The sequence below is a fragment of the Sorex araneus genome, chromosome 4, assembly GCF_027595985.1.
Source record: "Sorex araneus isolate mSorAra2 chromosome 4, mSorAra2.pri, whole genome shotgun sequence".
In the NCBI taxonomy this organism is placed as follows: Eukaryota; Metazoa; Chordata; class Mammalia; order Eulipotyphla; family Soricidae; genus Sorex; species Sorex araneus.
In genome coordinates, this window is record NC_073305.1 from 87,042,995 (window position 1) to 87,069,378 (window position 26,384).

General features: G+C 45.8%; 1 protein-coding gene, 1 non-coding gene and 1 pseudogene across 2 annotated transcripts; 1 reads left to right on the forward strand and 2 right to left on the reverse strand.

Moving 5' to 3' along the window:
• Positions 1 to 695: 695 nt before the first annotated feature.
• On the reverse strand, positions 696 to 18,937 carry MCM3 (minichromosome maintenance complex component 3). Its single transcript, XM_004605853.2, has 17 exons — positions 18,785 to 18,937; positions 17,526 to 17,638; positions 16,506 to 16,714; positions 15,902 to 16,032; positions 14,897 to 15,135; positions 14,118 to 14,226; positions 13,216 to 13,369; positions 12,629 to 12,760; positions 11,169 to 11,377; positions 8,807 to 8,981; positions 7,968 to 8,094; positions 7,187 to 7,337; positions 5,241 to 5,381; positions 3,258 to 3,361; positions 2,737 to 2,822; positions 2,206 to 2,317; positions 696 to 1,512 (listed from the first exon to the last, which is right to left on the reverse strand). Exons 1-17 carry the CDS (start codon positions 18,860 to 18,862, stop codon positions 1,314 to 1,316), a joined length of 2,469 nt encoding a protein of 822 aa, XP_004605910.1. The 5' UTR covers positions 18,863 to 18,937; the 3' UTR covers positions 696 to 1,313.
• A 3,912-nt stretch (positions 18,938 to 22,849) lies between these two features.
• Positions 22,850 to 23,968, forward strand: LOC101546005 (tubulin alpha-1B chain-like; annotated as a pseudogene).
• A 1,514-nt stretch (positions 23,969 to 25,482) lies between these two features.
• On the reverse strand, positions 25,483 to 25,589 carry LOC129404502 (U6 spliceosomal RNA). The gene has a single exon (XR_008629900.1). It is a non-coding gene; the product is annotated as a U6 spliceosomal RNA (small nuclear RNA).
• Positions 25,590 to 26,384: the final 795 nt, after the last annotated feature.

Sequence of the window (26,384 nt, forward strand, 5' to 3'; positions counted from 1 at the left end):
GTTATTCAGACCATACAACAGTGTAAGTGTTCCCAGGTCATCTACACATGCCTGGACAAACAAACTGACAAACCCCAAGGGTTAACACTCAAGAATAATTTGTTTCACAAGAGTCCTCTCGAGGGTCTTTGTATGGGCAAAACACCTAATGTTGAGGTGTCTGATATACCAAGTATTATTTCTCCATGAAGGATTATTCACTCAGAAAAATCCAGGCAGATGAATGTTTTGTTGTTTTGGGGTCATACCTAGTGATGCTCAGGGGGTAACGCCTGACACTCAAGAGTTACTCCTGGTTCTGTACTCAGGGATCACTCCTGGCAGTGCTCGAAGGACTATATGGGATATTGGGAACTGAATCAGGGCCAGCCAGAAGCAAGGCAAGCACCGTACTATCTCTCTGGACCCAAGAAGATTGATTCTTCTCTTGACCTGAATCACTAGCCTCCTACAGCCATTTCGCTGTTTCAATTCAGCAGGATTTGGGTTAACCGCTGGTGTCACTGGGGCATTCACAACTGCCTGAAGGCCTAATCCCAGAAAGCGTGACACTTTGCTGCCACCTTGTGGCAACTTGGAACAAAAACCAGCAGCAAACAGTGCAGGGCGACTTTCAAGAAAAACTGCTTTCAAGAAAAACGATATTGAACTCGGGGATTCTGCCAAGAAAACTCCCCCCATGCTCTCTCAGTGTCAAGCACACAGTAGTAAAGCTATGTGTACAACACAAAAATAGGTTACGTTTATTCCAAGCCTCGGATAAATGGATCAAAGGTACATACTAATTATAACAGTACAAATACAGAGAAAGTTTTATTCAGAACCTGCCTGAGTTTCTCCTCCAGCACAGAAGCCCCCAAAACTTGCTCTTCAATCAAGTGCTCGGGAGAGAAAAAATCTGCCAGCAAACAGAAAGGAGAAAGAGAACAACTGTGCTCCCCAACCTTTCGCCTCCCCTTTGCCCCCCTCAAAAAAAAAAACCAAAAAAAAAACAACACAGGATTCATGTTATTTTTAGCAAAATGATGATTTGGTTTGTTCTGCGATGAGAACCAGGGCACCCAACCCAGTCTCTGGCGAGGAAGATGCTCCAGTCTTGGTCTGTAGCCACTTTCTCCTTTGTACCCATTCGGTGCTCATCACCCATTCCCAAGGTCCCGACTCCACTTCCTGTGGAGCCTACAACTTCAGTTCAATCCAACACGGTTATTTAAGCAAAGATGGTGGAATGGGTTGGGCGGGTGCAAGCAGGGACAGGAAACGCAGGAGATGTTTTCTTGGCGGAACCCTCAAAGTTCAGCGATGAGACATCATCAGATGAGGAAGACGATGCCCTCAGACACCATGACCTGGTTGTCATCCTGCATCTTGCTGAGGGCAGCCTGGATCTCCTCGGCAGAGAAGGGCTCTTCTTTGTCCCGGTTGACGGACTCTGTGAGGCGGGTCATACCCACCGACTGCGCATGTGCTTCCCGGAACACCTCTAAGAGGGCCGCCTTGAAGGCCTTCAACCTGCCCGCGGTAGAAAGGGAGAGTGAGGGTGAGGAGGTGTGAACAAACCCAAATGCTCTCAGGCAATGTCTTCAATGGAAAAACCCAGTGTTGATATAATGTAGGTGTCCCCGTGCTATCACATACACCACTGCCTTCGTTGGGTGTTAATGTAATGGAGGTGCCCCCCATGTTATCACACACACCCCTGCCTTCATTGCATTACTCTACATCCGAGTATCCCCTTTTAGGTTAAACTTACTGTATTACAGAGCTTTGTGCACACTGGGAAATAACAGCATTGACAAATCAGAGAAACTTGGGAGTGTACAGGAAATTGGCAGATTCGATGCTGGCAAAAATGCAAGCTGTCATCTATGGGATGCAATTTAGCAAACTGTTCTAAAATCCAATAGGCAGAGGGGCCTGCAAGGACAGCGGGCAAGTTTACCTTGCACACTCCAACCTGGGATGGATCCCCAGCACACCATATGGCCCCTCGAGACCGGCTGGAGTGATCCCTGAGTGCAGAACCAGGAGTAAGCCCTGAGCACCACCGGGTCTAGCCCAAAGTCCAAAAAGAAAAAGAAAAAACACTAAAACTAAATATTGTTAAACCCTTGGGGCTCTGGATTGAGCTCTGTGGAGAAACAGCGTCGTCCCTCTTCCAGAGGAGAGGTGCACAGCAGCACCAGAACTCACTCTCCCCCTCACCTGGGTTCACTCAGCTCCACTCTCTGGGACTCTGCCTCCTTGGTCTCCTGCGAGTCCTCAGTCCCCTGCGAGTCCTTGGTCTCCTGCGAATCGGCAGTCTTTGGAGTGTGCACTTGAGACAATAAAGGGTTGCAGAGGATTAAATGACAAGGTGAAGCCTTTCCACAAACACCAGAGAAATGATCTTCTCTATTCTCTGCCTCTCCGTGAGCTTACTCAACACTTACTTCCCAGGGTTCTTATGGGGTCATTATAGAAAAAAGGGGAACTATCCAGTATGTGATGTAAAATTTAAGTCAGGCATATGAGACTCTCCAATTAGGATGCTGGTGATTCTCGTACGAGGCTTAGAAAGAAGCAGTTCATCAAGAAGACAGCAAACACAGAAGCAAAGCTTTTTACCAAGTGTTTGCTGTGGGTATCCCAAAGGGGACCCTCTTCAGAGAAGTCAACTGAGAAGCCACCAGAAAGGGAAGTGACAGAGTTGGGCATCCGAGTAGCAACCCTTCATCAGGAGTGGTGCTCTCTTACCTTGAGGCATTTCTTTTTCTGTGTCGCTGAAGTCATAAGGGTCATAGGACTCCCCATCCTTGGCATCTGAGCGACGAGTCCTCCTCCTAAAAACACCCACCATGGTTTCAGAGTTCTGGAGAGCCCCGTCATTGACAGAAAAAAGGAACTAGAACCAAGGGAAATACCAGGCCTCCACGAACTATTACTTTCTATGAGAGGACCAAATGCCTACAGAGCAGAACTCAAATAGGCCCTGGCTCCTAAAGCTTTTTGCTTTAACACACACCCCGATAAACTCAGCCACAGGCACGGGATGGAAAAACAATCCTTAGGAAAGAATTGTGGAACGTAGATTCCAAGCCCCCTGCATGAGCTTCTGGGGATTTGCACTTCCTTGGCAGGAAAGGCCGGAAGCTCCACATCCTATAAGAGATGGCTCCCCTACCCCACTCGGCTCCCCAACCCCACTCTCTCGCCACCCACCCCTCTCCTCAGCCAGAACCGGCGTCTTTCTGCTGCTTTCCTTTCCAAAGCCTTACCTCTTTGTCTTCTGCTGCTCGGCCTCCTGGCTACTCTCTTCTTCATCTTCTGCCTCTGATTCATCCTCATCTCGCTTCTTACGTTTCTTCTCCTTCTCTAGAACCTAGGACCGAGACAAGTGTTGTTGCAGGGAGGAGGTCACTGATGTCGGGGAACAAAACACAGAATTCTGTCCCTTGAGTCACCCTGCTTCTAAGTCCCGACACTTGAGCATAGAGACAAGTCTACCTGTCTTGGGAAATGCAGGGAAATACATTCCGTCCATTTCACGTAAGTAGATACTCAATGAGTTTAATACTTGAGAGTATAACAAATTAAGTAATCGATGGGGGGAAAATATGCAGCCCATACTGGTTAAGTTAAAACAAAAAAGTGGGGGGGAGGGGTAGAGGTGCTGGGAGGGATAGTGGGATCACTAGTGGTGGAGAATGAGCACTGGTGGAGGCATGGGTACTCATTCTATGACTGAAACGCAAGCATGAAAGTTTGTAAATCTGTAACTGTACCTCATGATGATTCACTAATAAAAAATTTAAAAAAAAACACAAAAACATTTACTTATTTATAAATCAGGCATTTAAGTTAATTCCTTTGCTGGCAAAAAGAAAACACCAGAAAAAGTTTCTCAGACCCCTAATTAAACCGCAAAGCACTGATTCGCCAGATCAGGGAAGGGGTGGGCCAAAAAGACAGAGTCGGGACCTCGAGGTTTGGTATCTAAGATGACGGACACTGGGTCACAAGCAGAAACAGAGAAAGGGAGAGACACGTATGAGAGCTAAGCATCTGACATGAGTGCTGAAGGCTGCAGAGGAGGAAGGTCTCAGCAGAGGGTCAGGGCGGGTGCTAGGGGAACACCTACTTTTGTCAGAGGGAAAGGGCAGACAGAAACAGGTGGTTGGCCCACGGCCCGCCGCCATGCCACGTGAGCTCATCTACCCGGCCAGTTCCAGACACTCAATAATCAATCTCGAGAGACATCAACTAGCCACAACAATTTTTCAGACACCCGTTCCCGGCTGGGACATTGGGGGCCATCTGGCAGTGGGGGATGGTCGCTCCAGAGCTGTCGTCATGCCTCCAGCCGGCTGGCCCACATAAATACTCTGGATTTTTCCAAACTCTACAACACTGACATCCCAGTGGATGGGCTGTCACCAGATTGGATGGGCTGTATCGTAGAAGCTAGCCAATCTCAGCTAACAAAAACACGACACTGAAGGCTTAACTTGCCGTGACAGCTTCTTAGTAATCCCTCTGACAAGGACTTAATGTCCCCAGGGAGAGATACAACCCTTTCCACACATTTTCTTCTACGAAATTTTTTTTTTTTTTTTTTTTTTTGCTTTTTGAGTCACACCTGGCGATGCTCAGGGGTTACTCCTGGCTCTGCACTCAGGAATCACTCCTGGCAGTGCTCAGAGGGACATACAGGATGCTGGGAATCAAACCCATGTTGGTCATGTGCAAGGCAAACGCCCTACCCGCTCTGCTATCACTCCAGCCCCTATGGAAATATTTTTTGATCATTCCGTTCATTAGCTATTTAGCAGTAATAAGCAATATAAATTATTGTGGCCCTGCTGGGGGGGGCACACTTGAGGGGGAAATGGAGACAACGGTGGAGGGAAGGTGACAAAAGTGGCAGGACTGGTGAATGCCTGACAAATCATCACAAACAACCCAGTGTTTAAATAAAATAAAATCATCACAAAAAACCACAGTGTTTAAATAAAATGGGGATTAAAAAAAAAAAAAAAACAGGTGACTACGTATGTATAGCATCAACTCAACCAAAATCCCTGGGGGCTCTGTGAGGCTTGGAAACAGGATGTGAAAGCATTCCGGCTGGTTCCAACGAACATCAGGGTGGAGAGCCCTGGTATCCCCAGCTCTGGAGAAAGGGGTGATGCTGCGCGTTCATACAGCCCGTACAGATGTCAGGCTGGAGCCCCAGTTCCCGGGGGCGCCCACGGCCTCACCTTCTTGAAGTACGCATACTGGACCAGCTCCACCGCTTCCTCTGCGTCCTGCAGATCCACAGTCTTGCTCATGCGGGCCTTGGCATGGGCAGTGGACAACCGAATCAGAGTTTCCAGCGTCCTGGCGGTGACTGGAGAGGTCTGGGGGAGAAACCAGGGCACTTGGCTTAGCCAGCACTCCTTAGGCGCGCCCAGATCCCCACTACATGGAGAAGGAAATGAAAGGCAGTACTGGGAAAGCTCTAGAAAAGCCCGACCAAAGGGCTCAGAGCACCAATCTCTTGAGCTACCCGTACAAAATGGACCAAAATAAGTATGATCTGGGAAGTGTGTGTGTGTGTGTGTGTGTGTGTGTGTGAGAGAGAGAGAGAGAGAGAGAGAGAGAGAGAGAGAGCATGGTGTGATGTGGGATCAAAACGGAGGACCAGTTCTCTCTGCCACACCTACCTTCTATAAGTAGCTGCTTACCACTTCTATTTTCAAGTTTCCCAATTCATGATTCAGACACAATTGGATGTTCAAAACAATAAATAAATAAAAGCACAGCCCAAACTTCAAAGGAAACCCACCAGGCCAGTGAATGGTTTAGAAAGATACCAGGCTAGATGTTTACACAAACCATTATAAGCTCCAATTCCTGAATCACTTAAAAAGCTGGTGAAGTCCAGCCCGCAGCAATAGCACTTGCAGTCCAGACTGAGGGATTTTACCAACCCCACAGAAACCACACCTAAAGTAACGCATTAGTGTATTTAGCGAGAAGGCTCTGCCACACTGGAACATGTGCACGTCAGAGAGTTTTCAAAGCAAGGGCGCAGAACCAGGAGTAAGCCCTGAGCACTGCCAGATGTGTCCCCTGCAATAGCCTCCGGCCCCAAATTAAAATTTAAGATTGTTCATCCAAAATACAACCTATTAAAAAAGAATACAATGAAAATGCTTAGGCAGAAGTCACAGGTAGCTGCTTACCACTCTTATTTTGTGCTAGTTCAATGCCTCAAAGAGTCCAACATTTCACACCAGTGATGTGACAGGCATGTCGTCACTAGAGATATGAAAACAGTCCTTACAAGAAGGGAAATGCCTTCTTTTGTTTTTTTGGGACACCCAGCAGTGCTCAGAGATCACTCCGGGCAGTGCTCAGGGGACCACAGGGGGTTGGCTGCAGACCAGGCAAACACCCTACCTGCCAACAACCACTCCAGCCCCAAAACGGTTAGAATTTCTGTCTTGTGCCTGAGGCTAACTTAGATAACCCAGGATCATGTCGAAATCCAAGATCATGGTTAGTTCATAGACTGAGGGTTCTGAATTTAGGTCTCTGTGCTGTGAGGCCATTTATGATCTAGGCTCTCCCAAAGACTCCCATCACTCACGGACGGCAGTGCATTCTGGAAACAGCTTTGCTAACCAGCCGAGCTGCTTAACGAGCCCCCCTGTTATGATTCATTAGTGTCCACTTCAAACCCCGCAGTCTGGGGCGCCTCAAGTTGAGTGGATCACAGCTTCTGGAGGTCAAGGCCTTTTGGGCCAACCAGTCATGTGATCTCCACGGTTCTGATTTCATTTTCCTTTGGTCAAAGAAAACCCAAGGAAGGACTGTGGCATTGGCAGCCTTTGAGCCCAGAAAGGAAAAAGAGGAAGGAATCACGAAGGGAAAAAAAGGAGAGAGAAAGATAGATAGAGAGAGAGAGAGAGAGAGAGAGAGAGAGAGAGAGAGAGAGAGAGAGAGTGTATGTGTGTGTGGTGGGGGTGATCATGAAAGTTGGATCTCTGAGGGGTGTGTGTGTGTGTACACGTGTGTGTGTGTGTGTGTGTGTGTGTGTGTGTGTGTGTGTGTGTGTGTGTGGCTGTGTGGGTAGGTGGGTGGTGGGGGTGGGGGCATCATGAAGCTTGGATCTCCAAGCTCTCAGAGCACCGGGGCTGCCGAGCTGCCGAGGACTCACCCTGGCGGTGTCAGAGCTCATGCTGTCCTGGCTGCGCAGGCGCGAGTACTCCTCGGCGATGTAGGAAGCAGACTCCTGCGTCAGGATGGGTTTGATGATCTTGGCCACGTGGATGTACTTCCTCATGAAGGCCGCGCTCACCATCTTCTCCCTGATGGGCAGCCCGTCAGTCCTGCCCGTCAGGGTCCCAGTCACCCAGAACCCATGCTCCTAACTCCCACTTGCACGGAACAGGCCCAAGGCCCTTCCACAGACACTTGTTTCATTCTGCACGTATCATCAGTCAGGTAGGAAGTTTGGGAACTATTTGCCCAGCTCCAGAGCTCAGAGAAGCTCAAGTGGAATCCCATCTTCTGACTCCACATTCTGTGTCCTTAAACCAACAAGACCGAGGGTTCTGCTAGACTTCCTACGGCACCGGGACCACAAACAGAGATGGAGGAAGCCCTGCTTCCCACTGGGGTAACTGATCTCAGGTCTCCTGGAGCCAAAGCCGCCAGTGTTTGCTATCTCTGGATCTTCCTCAGCATCTCACCAACGCTCACGTCACTTGTGTGACACTTCATATATGTGAGTGACACCACATACCTACCACCAGCTAGGATTATCACTACAGCCTCTATTTCAGGAGAATATCACACAGCGGGCATCAAGTTATCTGGTCCAGGGATCCAGACACGAGTGCCGAACACACAGTCAGAACTCTGCCTAGCCTTTCTACATGGCCCTGTGGCACAGAACTCTCAGGTCCCTAGCGGCGAGGGGCATGAGGAAAGCTCACTTTTTCTTCTTGGTCCCATGCAGAAGGTTGTCGTGCTTCTCATAGATCTGTGTGTCCTGCTGGTCTTCTGGGTCAAAGTTGGGATCGTCTGTGGCCAGGATATCCACAGCACTCCCCAAAGGCATAGCTAGAAACACAAGAAAAAGGACAGAACATGGTTGGACACTTGCCATAAGTGGGACGGGGGTAGTTAGGATAAAGAAGGGACCACTACGATAATGATGGCTGGAAATGATCAACTTTGGACAAGAACTGAGGGTGAAAGTAGGAAAAGGGATGTACGTGATGATGACCTTTCAATACCTATACTGCAAACCACAGTGCCAACGGGGAGCATGGGGGAAAAGGGAACAGGAGAGGGGTGGCGGGAGAGGGGAAAAGGAGAGGGGGAGAAGGAAAGGGTGCAAGAAAGGGTGAGAGAGAGAGGGAGAGGCAGGCTGGGGAAGTGGGTGATGATGGGAGGGAAACTGGGGACAACAGTGGTGGGAAATGGTGTATCACTATGATTCAATTAAAAGAGAGACAGAGACAGAGAGACAGAGAAAGGACAGAAAAGAAGAGGTTAGCCCGGTGAAACTGCTTCTTTTACAGCACCAGAAGGGAAAAGAGAGGTTAAGACTCACAAAGGAACAATCCAGAATGAAACAGACTCGTGGAGCCTACCAAGAGAACCAACCCCTGACCCACATTCAAAGGTGTTCTCGGACCCAAACATGGATAAAAATCACCCCCAAATGGACAATCACCCCCAGCGCCCACAACATCAGGGCCATTGGGTGGGGGCACAGCTAGTGGGCCCCGGGATGACATTAGCCAGGGTGCCCTCCCCTAGGCCTCACCATCGCCGTCCTGCTCCCCAGGGGCTCTGTATCGGTGCATCCTGAGGACATGGTCCGAGATCTCCCGGTCCTGCTCCGGATCCATCTGGTCCAGCATGATGAACAGCAAGTCGAACCGGGACAAGAGGGAGTCCTGGAGTGCAATGTTCTCCATGGGGGTTTTGTACTGGTCATACTGTGGAGCAGGGGCAGAAAAGGAAGGTGGAGATGGCATTAGTAGGAGAAAAGAAAGCTGAACTATGGGAGCGAGAATTTAAATAAATTGGTCTTAAAAAAACAAAACAAGCAATGAAACATTTCAAAGCAAATGAAAGACTTAATGAATCTCTGACCTGCCCCCAGCCCTACCCTAAATGAAGCTCGGATAATCTTTTTAAACCCCCCAAGACGCTATCCTTCCTTTTAAGGAAACAGAATCCCACCTCTTAGCTTAGGGACCTGAGAGACCTAAGAGGGTCTCAAAATAGGCCCCCTCAATCCTAATATGTTTCTCTTTTTCCTAGGGCAGAGTCAAACCTGAATGATGACTCCCCTCCCTTTCTCACCTGTCACAAAGACAAGAGGGCTAAGCCACGAGCACTTAAAAAAAAAAAATTAGAGTCCCTTACTCAAAAGATAAGGAGTAAAGCTGCAATGAAAATGGTCACCATCTCTAACTGTTAACATCTTAAGATGAAGGGGGATCTTCCCGGGACTCAAGAACCTGACTCTCTTTGCTTTTAATTTCGGACCTCATGCAGAGGCCTGCCCACCTACACACACTTCAGTCAGCAGCTACCATGAACTATTCTGATCATATTCCCATTTTTCTAGGAATTTTCTCTGTGTGATCATATTCCCATTTTCTCTGTGTGTCCGCTGAGAAAGATCAATGTTAACATTAATCTGAAAACTCTACAGCTCTCAATCCACACTCTGCACTAGATAACCTACACACGGAGCCTTTCCAAGTCATAACGACACCAAGTGCCCAACCTAGAGATCTTGGATTCAGAACTCGGGACTGAAGACCAGGCACCTGAGAGTTCCAACGCCCCTGAAATGGGCGCTCCCGCACACTCTGAATCAATTCCGAGGTGATGGATGAAAATCAGACTTCGGTAATGAGATGTGTGTGACACAGTACGCTCAAACACTAAAATTACACCTGAAACTTGTTTTAAACCATGCTACTTCATTTTTGGAAAGAGTAATCAAAATACGCATCCCCACACTCTGGAGAGCGCCAGAAAACAGAAACAGCACGAGCCTTGACTTCCACTTTCCGGCTTGTGACTCGTGAGTAAAGTTACTGAACCTTTCAAGCCTACATTTTCACGTCAATAAAAGGAAGACCATTAACTACCTACTTCAGGGGGCAATTTGGAGAATAAAAAGGGGCAGTTGGGCATAAAGCACTGTAAGGATGAGTGAAGTCTCCCCGCACAGAATCATCAGTGAGAGTAATTTGGTCATAGTCACTGCAGCCGTGTTAACAGTAGCAGGGAGGAAATAGGAGAATGCCAGGGACTTTGGCGGTCTCACTAAATTTATTACACAAATATCTACAAATCCATAGAATAGACTGTGGCGAGGGAAAAAAAAAAAGTCAAACCTCAAATTCTTCGAGCTGGATAAAAGACTACCATAGCACATTACTGTCACACTAAAAGACAAAGATTAACAGGTTCTTCCTTAATAAAGACATGACAGGGGGGCGGAGACAGAGCGATAGTACAGGGTATGGCATTTGCCTACACAACCCACCAGTTTAATCCCCAGCATCATACTGACCAAATAAAGATAGTACATGCCACTCTGCATCTGGATTTTACTTCCCTAAATACTCGAAAAGGAGCCAAAAAGATCCAACAGAGGTTAAGGGCCTTGCCTTGCATGGTGCGGACCCTGGTTCAAATCGCCAGCACCATATACGGTTCCCCTCAAACCCCCCCGCCCAAGCACTGCCAGGGGTCATTCCTTTAACAAGGCCAGAAATAACCCCTGAGCACTGCAGGGTGTGCTGTCCCTCTGTTCCCCCACATCCCCCCAAAGACAACCCTCCAAAGCTGCTAACAGCCATCTCTCAGGAAAGGAACAGAAGGAAGACAATTTCCCTATTAAATCTCTGTTCTGTGTCTGAATGTCCCTCCCATACCATCTGGGTCACCTGGTTTGGGAGACTGCAGATCTTTCTGTTTGGCTTTGTGCTCGTGTTGGCAGAGAGCAGTGCCCAGAGCCGAGAACAGCAACAAGACGCAGCGCCCACTTCACTCCCTGGCCTTTTTGTCCCGGGGGTCGTGACCTAGATCTGGTTCCTGGGCCCAAGTGTTCACCCAGCCCAGACAGTGAAGACAATGGTTCGGCGGCTGATTCCACTCACCCTGCCGTAGACGGGGTTGGCAGCAGCCAAGACACTGCAGCGGGCATTCAGCCGGGCATGGATGCCAGCCTTGGCGATGGTGACTCGACCTTGCTCCATCACCTCGTGGATGGCCGTGCGGTCCATGTCGGACATCTTGTCGAATTCATCGATGCAGACCACCCCTCGGTCAGCCAGGACCATGGCCCCTGCTTCCAGGCGGCGCTCCCCTGTGGAAGGGACGACGACACGCCACAGTGCAGTTTAGGGGGGCAGAGAAGGGATTTCTCTCTCCCTGGCAGCTGCCCCGCCACGGGTGAAAATGCAGAGAAGTCAGAAATGGGCACCTTAGAGGAAGCCCTGGGGGCCACCTGAACAGAAATGTCCATGTCCCACCACAACCCCTCAGCAACAAGACTCTAACAAACTTCCTTTCAGGATTTTTCTCTCCTTCCTCATCCTCCAGCAACTTCCCCAACAGCTCTGTGCTTTTTATTCGAGTCACCACATCTCTTCCGCTAATTTATGAAATGGCACAGGTTCATTTTTACTTCCCTTGCAAGTTGCTACACTTTCTTCCTCTGAATCCTTCCAGATTACCTTCTGCTCTTTTCAACAGAGGGCCAGTCCACCTGCGCCAGGCCACCCCAGACAGGAAAAGGTGTCGTCCCTCTGCCTATTCCCCAGGAAATTCCGAGGCCGCCATCTTCCAGAGCTCATTGACAATCTGGGTATACGCCAGCAGTGGCGAGATACGAAGGGCCTCAAGGGATGGGGGGAGCCGGTCTTCCTCCTCCCCCGCCCCAACATGCTACCCACAAACGGCCCCTCTGGCTACTTATTGAGCTCCTTAACGGTCATGATCCTAGAGACACACAAACGAATCTCGGAATCTCGGAACTGAGTGGCTCTTGGCAGAAATCTCTCCAGACCTAATTATTAAAATTTTTAAATTCCAAGGTCGCATGGCCACTCTGGACATCATATGCTATTCATAATCAACAACAGAAAACAAATTGTCTAATGTTGCCTTTGCGGCAGGTCTGAGTGTTGGGGGAAATTTCCAAATATTGGTGGCACTGGTGTCGAAATACTGAATGGAATCAAAATAGAGAGAGGTAATGTGGAAATTATCTGCCACACAGGCAGGGGTAGAGGTAGGATGGGGGATATACTGGGGTTTTGGGTGGTGGAAAATGTGCACTAGTGAAGAGATGGGTGTTTGATCATTATATGACTGAGACTTAAACAAGAAAGCTTTTTAACTGTTCTCACGGTGATTCGATAAATAAATTTATAAAAAAAAAAAAAACAGAGGGCCAACCCAAGATCTCATTGAATCAGTTCACCCTATTGCCCAGTTATCTGGCCCACACACCTCCCCCAAGTGCCCCAGCCAGCCCGAGGCAGTGCTCAGAGTAAGCCCACAGACTGATGCACGCCCTGGTGGCTGTACGTCCCCAGGATCCTTGCGCCCTCACCTGTCTCCTGGTCGGTGGTGACCGCTGCCGTCAGGCCCACGCCAGAGGAGCCCCGGCCAGTGGTGGGGATGGCCCGGGGTGCCGTGCACAGCACATACCGCAGCAGCTGAGACTTGGCGACAGATGGGTCTCCTGTAACGGGAGGGGGTGGTGGGGACTCTAGGAAATTCGCCCAGCCCTGGGCAAGCTCTTTTACAGACAGAGCTCTTGGCACCAGGAGACATACCAGTTAATTAGCCACTAATGTTATTATTTTTTTTTTTTTGCTGTTGCTTTCCCTTTATCATTTGAGGAAGTTTTTCTTTTTTATGTTATCAATCAGGAAATCCAAAGAAACAAGCCTTGAGGGTTCATTTTTAAGCTGCTCACCCTTTCGTAGGACTAAAATGTATAAGGAGAATCACGATCTCACAGGTTTACAGGTCACCACAACCAAACACCAGGGGAGTCGAAAGCGAGAAGTCATAATCTCGCAGACTCATAGGTCACCACAACTAAGACGTGTAATGGGAATCACAATCTCACAGATTACAGGTCACCACAACTGTGGACTGTGAGAGACGAAAGCGACTCTCCGCAGACCTTACCTATCAGGAGAATGTTGATGTCCCCACGGATGTGGCTGCCGTTTTCGAGGTCCCGTTCCACCCCTCCCAAGAGCAAGCAGAGAATCGCCTTCTTGACATATTCATGCCCATGGATGCTAGGGGCCAATGACCGGGCCAGCTGGTCAAAGATATCCTATGGGAGAGAGCACCAAGCCTGTGAGAGTCTAGTGAGATTCAAGAGGGAATCATTTAATCATTTAAGTCCACTTTAGCCTTCAGCCTATAGAAAATGCTCAAAGAAAGACCATTTCTAACTGTAAAATCTGCTTTCATGAGACATGAAAAGGCCAGAACATTATCAAAACAGAAACAGTGGACACCTGGATCCCAAAACTTACCGAGAAATTTAATCTACAAGAAAGGGTTTCCAAATTCAAAACATTTTAAGCGTAATAAAAATGTATTTTGTGCTGCAGCAAAAAAAAATGTAATCACACGTACATAATTTTATCCAATTCTAAATGTGGACATTGTCTATAAAAAGAAAAAAGTGGACAACTAAAGTAAAAATAATATGGCATTTTAAATTTAAGAACTACTCCATCACTAATGCCGCAGGTATAATCACTTACATCAATGGCACATTGATAATACAAAGCCTTTTCTAATATTTGCATTAGATTCACTGAGACCTGAAGATAACATAAAAGAAACATTCAAGAACCCAAAGCAAAAATACCTTCTTACTTGCTGACTGGTCAAAACTTGAAGATAACACAAGATAACTTCAGAGGAGGAAAAAACCCTGACCTTCCACTTTAATGAAGAAAGAGGGCAAGGCACCCAAACAATGTCCCTGACAAATCCACGCTCTTCCCACACCCCTACAGGGCATGCAGACAAACCCACATTCACCCCAATCCCCTACAGGGCACGCAGACCTTAGAACGGGTCTTGCTGAACTTCTTGATCTTGGCTATGTCCTCAGCGGAGAAGGAAGGCTGAAGGTCCTTGCTCATTTGCTTCACATTACAGGCAATCAGGACCGTCCTGGGACAAAAAGGAGAGGAAAGACAAATGGATCGCTGTCAGTTCCTAACATCATAGGCAGTTTAGGCTAGTGATCAGTTAAGAGCAAACTGGAAAAAAAAAATATACGAGAAATCAAGACAAACGAAGTCTCTCTTGGGCTATGACCTAAATAGACTAACTCGACCTCACCTAAGAAATGGATCTTCTCTTGCTGAGCAAGGTTTCAGAAAGGAGTGTGTAGGGTAACATAGGAATAAACTCCCAGGTGTGCTACACATCACCACTAACTCCCACTTTTAGTCTAAGGTAGGATTACAAGGTTTCGGTTCTTTTGGGGTGGGGTGTCTCCACAGCAGTCTTCAGGAGGCCTGGGGGCAACACCTGATGACACTCAGCCCAGATGTGCAGGCTGGACAACTCAATGTTTAGGCCAGCAGTGCTGGCAGACCCCAGGGCCATCCCAGCAAGAGGATGGGCAATGGCGTGCAGTTCCATGGATCAAACTTGAGGCCTCAAATACACCAGGCCTGAGCTCCATGAGTATTCCAAGTCTTGTCTGACAGAAGAGGTCACCTGCCAAGTAGAGAACTCCACCCTGTGTTGTAACTCAAAGGGCTGCAGTAACTTAACGAAAGACAATACCAGAAATGGAGAGGGTGTTCCCAACACTTCCTGACTGACCCTTTACCTGAAAGTCCCTGAGGTGTAGCCACCTTTCTTCCCAGGAAGACAGCGGTAGGTCCCCACCACCTGGACTCGGTCACCAGGCTTCACTTTATCCACCAGGTCATCGTCCAGAATGACATCCACAGACCGGGGAAGCTGGCCGGCCGGGGCCTTCTCGGGCATCTCCTGGATGGTGATGGTCTGGTGGTCCTTGTAGACAGAGAGGCCATATTCTGTCTCCAGGGGGTTGTTTTCCTCATCCTAGACAGAGCACACCGTAAAGCAGAGTTAGCTCTGTCTTAAGAAATGTCCTAATGCACACTTATTGTGGGAAACAAAGACAGCTCAGAAATGACTCTGTGCCATTTTTCAGGTCCAGCAACCACAAAAGAAACATCTAGTAAGTATCTTCTCTGTCCCAATACCCTTTTCTATTCGTATCTATTCTAGTCACAGGCATTCCAACGGGAAGGAGAATCTTTATCTGGTGGACCTGTAACCATGTATCTACATTAAGAGTCTTACTTCTGCTGTAGCAAAGTACAGGTTTGATCCCCGGCATCCCATATGGTTCCCCAGCACCACCAGGATAATTCCTGAGTGCAGAGCCAGGAATAACCCCTGAGCATTGCTGGATGTGACCCAAAAAGCAAAAAAAAAAAAACAAAAAACAAAAACAATCATCAACAGAATATGGTATATATTCACACAAGTGAATATAATAAAGACAGTGGGTAAAATAACACCTACCCATAACATAAACAAATTTTAAAGAATATTTGGAAGAAATACAAAAGCAGGACCTAGAGATAGTACAGAGGTTAAGGGGCTTGCCTTGCATCCTACTAACTGGTTCAAATATTTGGCACTGCATAACCCCTGAACCCCACAGCTAGGCAACTGATCCTTACCTTCCACCTTGATTTATTTTTAAGAGGAAGACTTCAAGTATTAACCAAATTCTTGCACTAGAACAGGCAACTCTAACTCCAATCTCCAAAGAAGCCCCATCAACTAATTTCCTCACCTTGGTAGGATACACAGAGCTAGACGGAAAAGCCACCAAAGTGGTGAGATCGGAGTAACGTCGCTCTATGGTCTTCTTGGTAGCAGGACAGTAGTGGACACTGCGAACCACTTTGGGACGAACCAGAGAACCTAGAAATGAAAATGTGCATACAACGCCCTTTAACTCGAGAGTAATAGAGGTGGGACCTGACCATAGCAAATCCATGTGACTCCAAACACCATGTATTTCTAACTATTTCAAGTTATTCCAACACTGTCATTTATTCTCCTCTGTATTGAGAGAGAGAGAGAGACAGAGTGCCACCTTATTCATCAAGAACCTTACAAATGACCCGCTGTGCTTCCGGATCAGAATGAGACTGCCACAAGCCAGGACTCTTGCCATCTGGGCCAGAACTCACCACTCAATGAACACGAGTGGAAATTTAAAGTCCCCTGAACCAGAGCTCTCCTCCGAATCTCACCACCCCCCAGTTCCAATGTAGCACCTTTCTGAAGCTACAAGCTATGCAGTTCGACTCTACCTCAGCTTTCCCACCACGAAATCCTAAATCTGTCCTCAGTCCATTCCCTTAGATAGCTCTCCATGGAAATGTACTCACACTTAGTGACGATGCCCTCCACACAGACCACACAGCTCAAGTAGCAAGAGGTTAGGGTCCGGGGAGAGACATGTTTGGAGCCAAAGCTGCCCTCCAGTCCTATGTAGAATTCCTCATACTGCTTGGCGTAAGTAGCATCGATGGAGGCCACAAAATCCTTTAAGGCCTTCTGGAAGGCAACCAGCTCCTCAAAAGCATTGTTCAGGAGGCTACAAAGATATGGACAGAAGAAAGGATAATTGGAACCCCCAAAAAGTACTGAACAGTGTCTTAAACAATTAGGGTCAAGAAACGAAAACCCAGGTCCTACTTCCTAAAGCCATCAGTACAACCAAGGGCCAACCTTAACTCATCTTACTAAGGATGTATTAAGTGATACTTATACATCTGAATATGGAAGGAGGCACTCTTGGAAGGAAAAGGGCTAAACGACTACCTCATATGTTTGCCTCTTAGGCCACAGCCAGCAGTGCTCAGGTTTTACTACTGGCTGTGAGCTCAGGGGTCACTCCTGTTGGTACTCGGGGGACCATATGTAGTGCCGGAATTTGAGTAAGAGATCAAAGCAAGTGCCTTACGTGCTGTACTACTGTCTTGCCACTATCACAGTCATCCCGTTGCTCATCGATTTGCTCAAGTGGATACCAGTAATATCTCCATTGTGAGACTTGTTACTGTTTTTGGCATATCGAATATGCCATGGGGAGCTTGCCAGGCTCTGCCGTGCAAGCAGGATACGCTCAGTAGCTTGCTGAGCTGTCCAAGAGGGGCAGAGGAATCAAACACGGGTCGGCCAGTGTGCAAGGCAAACACCCTACCTGCTGTGCTATCGCTCCAGCCCCCACATACTAGTGGAAGAAGAAAGAACACAAGAAAGGTAAGGCAATGAGACCTTCTAGGTCAGTAATGGTGCATCCAGGTTCCTCTAGAGCCTGGAAAGCCAGTTCCAGGCTTGGGGGGAGAGAGAAGAGGCATTCTCACTCAGAGATAAGGCACCCCCTGAAAGCCCTTGCCACTCACCGGTTAGCTCTCTTCTCGTTCTTCCTTCGCAGGTCATTCACATTGACAATCAGCCGGTACAGGTTGTCACTTATCAGCTCCCGAACTTTGCTCTGATAAATTCCCTGGTCTTCCTGCAAAATTGCCACTACATATTACAACAGACACTGATTCAGAGCACCATGTTCTTAAACAGAAGGAGTTCACATAGCAATATTTCTGTGGCAGAGCTGAATTCAAACACAAACCCCCATCCGCTCCACCCCCCCATATTTTCACTCACTAGCCTTAGATTCACACTCACCCTATGGGGGCACTTTAAGAATTAAGATTTCAACATAGTGCTACTTTTCTTATCAACAGCTTTTTGAATGCAAGTAATTCTCACCTTCTACTAGGAAATTGAAAGAAACGCATACAAGTGTATGAAAAAATTAGTTAAAACCTTGTTTTTCAAAAGTAACTGAATGTTTTTTTACTATCATATTAAAATAACTCTTTACATAAGAACTACGTGCCTAATAGAAATATTTACCTCCCAACATTGTCGTTTAGATCTAAAGGATGAGGAGAAACTCATAAAAATACATAAGAAACATTAGTTAAAACCTTGTTATTTAAAATTAACTAAGTGGCCTTTTACTATCACATTAAAATAACTCTTTACTTAAGAACTGTGTGCGTCGTGGAAATATTTTACCTCCCAAGCATCATGTTTGGATCTAAAGGATTAGGAAGCCTAAATTTTTTCATTGCAAACACAGAATAACAACCCATGGAGAAGCGTTCGCCAATATCCTACTTTTAATGCAGCCCCTGGGATACCATTGAGCTGCATTCAGAAACGCTCTTTATCCCTGCAGAGTTAAGTGTTCCGCTTTTCCTCTGCGTCACATGAGGTTGCCAAAAAGAAAAAAAACAGAAAGAAAAAAGGAGGTGTGGGGAGGTCGGGGTGGGGTGTGGGGGGCGATTCCTAAGTATTCCGGGGTAGAAGCTTGTCGCTGACCGCTGGGGACCCTGATGCGTTGTCTTTGGATTTGCATTTGGAAGGAAGCGGTGGCCCCGGCTTTCGGCTTGCTGGGGAATGTTAGCGGGCCACGCGGGAAGGTGGCATCTTCCGAGAACAACGACGGCTGCCTCGGGCGCCAGAAAAGAGCAAGGACGCGGTGGGAAGGCGAGGAAGCTAGGCGAGCCTTGGCTCCCGGGCTCCAGGCAGCGGGCAGCGCGCGCGCCGCTCCGTGTGCCCCCGCCCCCCACGGCGCCACCGGCCGCTCCCTCACCTCATCATCCAGGAAATCCAGGTAATCTCTCTGCGCCTCCCGCATCTCCACGTCGTCCAGCACCACGGTCCCCGCCATGCCCGCGGCCTCGGAACTGCCCACTCCGGAGCGGCGCGCCACGTCCTAGCACTGCACAGCCCGGCGCGAAACACACTTCCCGAGTTTTCCCGCCACCAGTCAGGAAGGGGCGGGGGCTCTGGAGAGTATACGCATTCTTATTGGTTGATTATTCTGACGCCTTAATGACGATGTCCAATCGGGAGCTGTTTCTTCTTCGGCGCTTTCCGTGCGGCTCCTCGCTGTGGCGGGAACTAGGCTTTCCGGGGCCGACTATTTCTCCCCGCCCTTCTGCGCCCTAGCTGACGGGAAATCTGACCAATAGTATTGAGAGAAAGATCATCGCGCCTGGTCATTGGACAGCTCGGGCCCAGGCTGGAAGCGCTGCATCCTGGGAGTCGTAGTCTTCCTTCTTTTCCCCGGATGTTTTGTTCTGTTCTTTGAATAGCAGTTGTCAGACTCGCTGCATCGTCAACACGGAAGAGGCTGTTGGACTGGAATACCTAAATATGCGAGACTGGGGGCTTAGAAGACAGGGAGATTAAAAACATAAGTGCAGGAGAGTTAAAAAGAAAACGTTCAAATCAAATGTTTCTCTCGTATCTTTCAAGTGGAATCCAAAGAAAAAAGGTAACTTTTGAGAATATGTTGGAATGGGATCGTTATAGCATCTTTCGGAAAAGTTATTTAGTGCTGCGAATTCCCATTTGTAACCCCCAGAATGCCGTTTGCATTGCCTCATTAAAATATTCAGCTTAGGAGAGTGAAATTACATATTTTCTCTATATATTCCTCCTCCGTGCTTCAGAGATAACCCCGTGTGTTATACAAAATTCTGCACTTAAGTGCTAAACCACATTACTCGACGGGTAAGACTCTTCTTACCTTCTGAGACGACTGTATTATCTTTTCCAAAGTAATTAAAAGGTAACAAAAGAAGAAATCACCAAAAAATGTCGTTAAACAGTAATTAAGATCCATTACATATTTACATTTTGGTCTTTCACAGTTAGCGTTTAAATCTTTAGTTTAACTTTTTGAGGTATAACACATACAGTAAAATGCACAATCTTAACTATAGATAAATAAATTTTTATCTAATTTGATTCAGTGCACAAGAGTGTACTACTTGCCACCCCTTCACCCTCCTCCGTATTACTTTCATTTTTACTCAGAAGTAAGCCAAAATACCAGCGTGCCCAATACTAGACTTATTAACTTGCTATCTTGCCCAGCTAAGTATTAGTTTATTCCTAAATGTCTCCAGATGCACTGTCCTGATATTCTCAGTATAATCTCCCCAAACAAAGTAGTTATACTACACATAAACTGTATGTGTGTGAATTTTAATTATTATTTACAAGTTATAGTTTCTGTACATTTTGTAACATCCTAGTGGACAGATAAATTGATTCTCTCTAGGCAAAGGACTATGTGATTGGTCACACTGCTTCTATAGTGTTTATAGTAGTAGGCCAAGAGAAGTCTTTTGGACTCTAGAGTAAAGATCCCTGGTTGCAATTATATAATAAGAGGTTATTAACTTATTTCTTTAAAAATCTTATTTGATGTCATTTTATGAAGATACTGAAGGCAAAACTGACAAGTCTGCTCTAAAAAGTAATTTTAATTAATACTAAGATAAGTAAACTTAATTTAAACAAGCAAAGAATTCAAGAATTTTGCAATAGAAAATTTTTAAAAAGTGGAAATATGAAAACCACAGATTTCACCCTATATGCTTTTCTGTAGACTTCAGTTTCCTCATATAAAGGATAAGAAAAAGAGAACATAATTCATAGTCTATCCTACTCAAATATTAGTTGACTCGATGATGAATTTGGAAACTGTAAAGACAATTCTATTTAAAATTACCCACACCTGTGTGCTGAAAAAACTAAAAGTAGATAAAGGACCAAACATGATGGCCTCTCAGTATCAGTGTTGCAAAGGAGAGAGAGAACAAGAAGAAAATTGTCTGCCACAGAAGCAGGGGGTGGGATGGGATAAGGCTGGCAGGAGGGATACTGGAGACATTGGTGGTGGAAAATGTACACTGGTGGAGGGATGGGTGTTCATTGTATGACTGACAATCATGAAAGCTTTGTAACTGTATCTCATGGTGATTCAATTTTAAAATAAATGAATAAAATTAATCATACCCATGGTCCTTGTAAAAAACTTGACTTGCTTTATGTCATGGAAGACATTAAGATATTTCATTGGTGTGTCTCCCTTCTTTTATGAAGGAATAAAATCTGAGAGTGGAGAAAGTACAATTCTTTTGTTATCCCCTGCTTGTAAACTGTCAGTGAACAGTAATAGATATTTGCATATAAAGTTTGAAATTGCACATATCTCATGCAGAATCCAAATGAGTTTCTCCACTGGCATTCCTATATATATTCAAAATGAAGGAGCACAGGTAACCTGACAAAGTAGTATATCTGTGTTCTCATTTTCACTTACATTCTTTCCCTCTGTTCCTTTCTTTGTGCCCTTAGACCTTGATGAACCCTAAGCCTGTCTGTAAGACGAAATAAACACTAGAGGGCTCCCTGGAGATCAGAAGTAATGCAGGAAGACAGAAGAAAATAAATTGCGAAATACATAGAATACTTTCATATCTTCAGGGGCCAAAATGTACCCAGAAACACAATAGAAACTCATTATTTATAAGTACTAAATGACACAGATATTCAATCCAATGAACAATACAGTGTTGTGAAAACCTTTCAAATTAATTAATGTGTATAATTAAATAATAATTTAATTATAATTTAAATTTTAAATATAATTAAATAATTAAATAATATTTATTGTATTAATTAACTTGAAAATCTTTCAAATTAATACAATTAATATTTGTATGTGTATGTGAAGCAAGATAATTACTGAAAAAGTTACTTAGAAAGAGGTGAGAGGAGAGAGAGGGAAAATAAATGCTCAAGAGAGAACATGGGCTTCTCCAGAATGGAAAAAGCAAGCAAAAGTACATAGAGACAAGGAAGCAACATTGGTCTTCAAGCGAGATCATGGGCTTAAAGAATCAGTAGTACTGTAGCACTGTAGCACTGTTGTCCCATTACTCATCAATTTGCTCAAGCAGGCACCAGTAACATCTCCATTGTGAGACTTGTTGTTACTGTTTTTGGCATATTGAATACACCATGGGTAGCTTGCCAGGCTCTGCTGTGCAGACAGGGTACTCTCGGTAGCTTGCCCAGCTGTCCAAGAGAAGCAGAGGAATCGAACCCGGGCCAGCCGTGTGCAAGGTGTACCGCATACCCAGCCCTATCCGCTGTACTACCACTCCAGGATGTGAGGGCAATCTGGCTGTGATGTCTGTCATCCCATTGATCGCCAGGGTTGATTCGACTGATCTCGTTGGCTAGGTGGGTGTCCCCTTCCTCCCTCACTGCTCCATGTGCGTCCCTCCCGAAGCACTCAAGTCAAAGAGGACGGCCTTCCCCAAATAGAGACTGACTGGTCTTCGGTGGAGGGTATACGAGTAGCTGCACTCCCCTGCTAGAACCTCCAAAGTATCAGTGCCCTACAATAGATAATTAGCTTTAGACCTTTAAGTGCCATGATCCATTTCATTGCTTGACACTTTCTCAAATCAAATCAAATCTTGGAGACCAAAAATCATGTACCTCTAGAATCCTAGCTTAAGGAATACACTATCAATCTAGACATGACCTGGTCAAGCAGATTGGTTTTCTTCTAACTGTGGACTAATCAGAATCTTTTCCAAATGATGTGCTCTAGAGTCAATTGCATCAACCAAAGCTTATTTCATTATTCATTGAAGAAATTAAGTCTCAACTTTTGACTATGGGCAAGTTATTTAATCACTCTGTACCTCATTTTCCTGCCTTTAAAATTAGGATAGGATTGCTTCTCCTCCAGACTCTTTGGTAGGCTGTTAGAAAGAAACCCTTAATGCCAACCCCTTACCTCCTTCAGTCCCATGGAGCCAAACAAATCCTAATCACGTGTGAATGCATCTTCATGCATGTTGGCCAGGTTGGCAGTGGCTGCTGGAAGCTTACTGCCTGGAACATGGCATCCTGCCAATTGGCCAGATGCCCAGTGACAAGAGCATTGACAGAGGAAATGCTCCATTCAGCACCTTCTTCAGTGAAATGAGTATGGACAAGCATGTGCCCAGTGACGTGTTGGTAGACCTGAAATCCACTGTCATTGATGAAATTCACACTTGCACCTACCACCACCTCTTCCACCTTTAGTTGCTCATCACAGGCAAGGAAGATGCTGCCAGTAACTATGCAAGGAGATAGATCATTGGCCTCAACGTGGACCAAATCCACCAGCTAGCTGACCAGTGCACAAGTCTTCAGGGTTCCTTGGTGTTCCAAAGCTTTGTTGGGGTATCTGGTTCTGTATTCAATTATATCAAGAAGTCCAAGCTCGTTTCCCCTTTACCCGGCACCCCAGGTTTCCACTACTATGGTGTTGAGCCTGCAACTCCATCCTGGCCACCCACACCACCCTGAAACATTCTTCATTGTGCCTTCATCGTGGACAGTGAGACCATCTTTGCCATCTGTTGGAGAAACCTTGATATTGAGTGTCCAGCTACACTAACCTGAACCACCTTGTTAGCCAGAGTGTGTCCTCCACCTCTGCCTCCCTCTGATTTAATGGGTCCCCGAATAATGATCTGACAGAATTTCAGACCAACCTGGTATCCTATCCCCAAATCCATGTCACCCTGGCCACTTGTGCCCCTGCCATCTCGGCTGAGAAAGCCTACCATTAACTGTTCAGTGTTGCAGAGATCCCCAATGTGTGCTTTAAGCCATCCAACTGGATGGTGAAGTGTGACCCTCGTGATACTGTTTATTTTATCTTGGTAATGTGATTCTCAAAGATGTTAATCTGCCATTAACCAGCATCAAGACCAAGCGTATCAACCAGTGTGTGGATTGATGCCCCACTGGCTTCGAAGTTGGTATTAATTACCAGCCTCCCACTGTTGTTCCTGGTGGTGACCAGGCCAAAGTATAGCATTTGATGAGGTCTTGGCTCACTAGACCACAAGTTTGATCTGATGCATTCAAGCATGTCTTTATTCACTGGTATGTGTGTGAGGGCCTGTAAAGGAGAGACCTTTGAAGCCTGTGAGAACAGTGAGGACATGTTCTTGAGAAGGATTATGAAGCAGTTGGAGAAAATGGTTATGTCAGAGATTTGAGTGAAGAGTATTAATCAGTTTACTGCAATTTTATACTCTTATTGTCTTGGAATTGTCTTATTTTTGTTGCCCACTGTGATTCTAACCTATTGATAAAAGTTGGTTTTAAGTGTCCTGAAGGTTGAAATGAAACAAAATTAGGATTAAAATAAAATAAATAAATAAAATGAATAAAATTTTTAAAAGGAGAAGATATTGTGAAGGGATTAAAGTGCCTATCTTGCATGCAACCAATCCTGGCTCAATCCCCAGCAGTAAAAAGATGATGAGGCTTGACTTTATCAATGAAATATTAATGTGCATCCTGGACAAGAGACTTCAAATGAGCAATGATACATATTTACATGATCTTGAGACATAAATGTAACTTGAAATTTTCTGGCATCTATATTTCAAAACATGAAAATAAATAGGTGAAGTTAATTTGCTCTTGTTTATTTAACCCAACATATATAAAATATAATTTCAACAACAGGAAAGAATCAATAATGAGATTTTTTGCTTTTCGTTCTACACTGAGTCTCAGAACCCTCTTAGGTTGTGCTTAACTACTTGCAGTTCAGAACTTGTGATGATTTCAAGTTCTAAGCATCATAGTGGCTAAGCAGCACAGTAGAAATAACTTATGATTTAGCTTAGTAATCACAACTATTTCCTGAACACGAACTGTATACCAGACTCTGTATGCTAATCATTTTTTTTAATTTATTTATTCTTAATTAGAGAATCACCGTGAGGGTACAGTTACAGATTTATACACTTTTGTGCTTATACTTCCCTCATACAAAGTTTGGAACCCATCCCTTCACCAGTGCCCATTCTCCACCACCCGTAAACCCAGTGTCCCTCCCACCCTCCCCAATCCCATCTCCCCCCCACCCCACCCTGCCACTGTGGCAAGGCATTCCCTTCTGTTCTCTCTCTCTAATTAGCTGTTGTGGTTTGCAATAAAGGTGTTGAGTGGCCGCTGTGCTCAGTCTCTAGCCCTCATTCAGCCCGCAACTCCCTTCCCCCACATGGCCTTCGACTACAATGTAGTTGGTGATCGCTTCTCTGAGTTGACCTTTCCCTGGAACGTGAGGCCAGCCTCGAAGCCATGGAGTCAACCTCCTGGTACTTATTTCTACAGTTCTTGGGTGTTAGTCTCCCACTCTGTTATTCTATATACCATAGATGAGTGCAATCTTTCTATGTCTGTCTCTCTCTTTCTGACTCATTTCACTCAGCATGAAACTTTTCATGCCCATCCACTTGACTACAAAATTCTTGACCTCCTTTTTTCTAACAGCTGCATAGTATTCCATTGTATAGATGTACCAAAGTTTCCTCAACCAGTCATCCGTTCTGGGGCATTCGGGTTTTTTCCAGATTCTGGCTATTGTAAACAGTGCTGCGATGAACATACATGTGCAGATGTTGTAAAAATATGGAACGCTTCACGAATTTGCGTGTCATCCTTGCGCAGGGGCCATGCTAATCTTCTCTGTATCGTTCCAATTTTAGTATATGTGCTGCCGAAGCGAGCACTGTATGCTAATCATTTTAACACATAATCTTACTTGATCTTTATAATACCTTCAGTCATGACTACTTTTCATCTTCATTTTACAGGAGGATCTTTAAGAAGTTCTTAGATTTCAGGGGACAGAGTAATACCACAGTGGGTAGGGCGTTAGCCTTGCATGCGGCCAACCCGGGTTGGATTCTCAGCATCCCATATGGTCCCCTGAGCACCACCAGGAGTAATTCCTGAGTGCATAAGCCAGGAGTAAGCCATGTTCACCGCCAGGTGTGACCCAAAAAGAAAAAAATTCTTAGATTTCCATACCAGTAAGAAACAGGAACAGGATTTGCACATGTGTATATGACTCTATCAAAAGGCACTTAATTACAAATGATATGCTAATATTCAAATACAGATTATTACCCAGTTGAGTTGGTGAATTTTACTTAAATATTCAATGAATCAATATTTTCTTATCTTATTGATTTTGGGGGGGGGAGGCACTCCAGGTAGTTTGGTTGCTACACCCTGCAGTGCTGGCCACCCTTGGCAGAGCTAGGAGCAACCAGGTACCAGGCATTGACCCCAGGAACTCACATTTGCACTCACATTTCAAGTCTATCACTTGACCTGCATCCCTGACTCCTTTCAATGATTTTAGAAGACAACAGATCAATGGGTTCCATGTTATTGCATTGTCACTTTTCTTACTCATTTTACTACTTAAGCTATAGAAAACAAACCTTTCTCTTGACAAGGCAGATGCCTTCTGCTTGCCTACAGGTGGGTCTTGAGGTGCTATTTATCCTCTCTACACA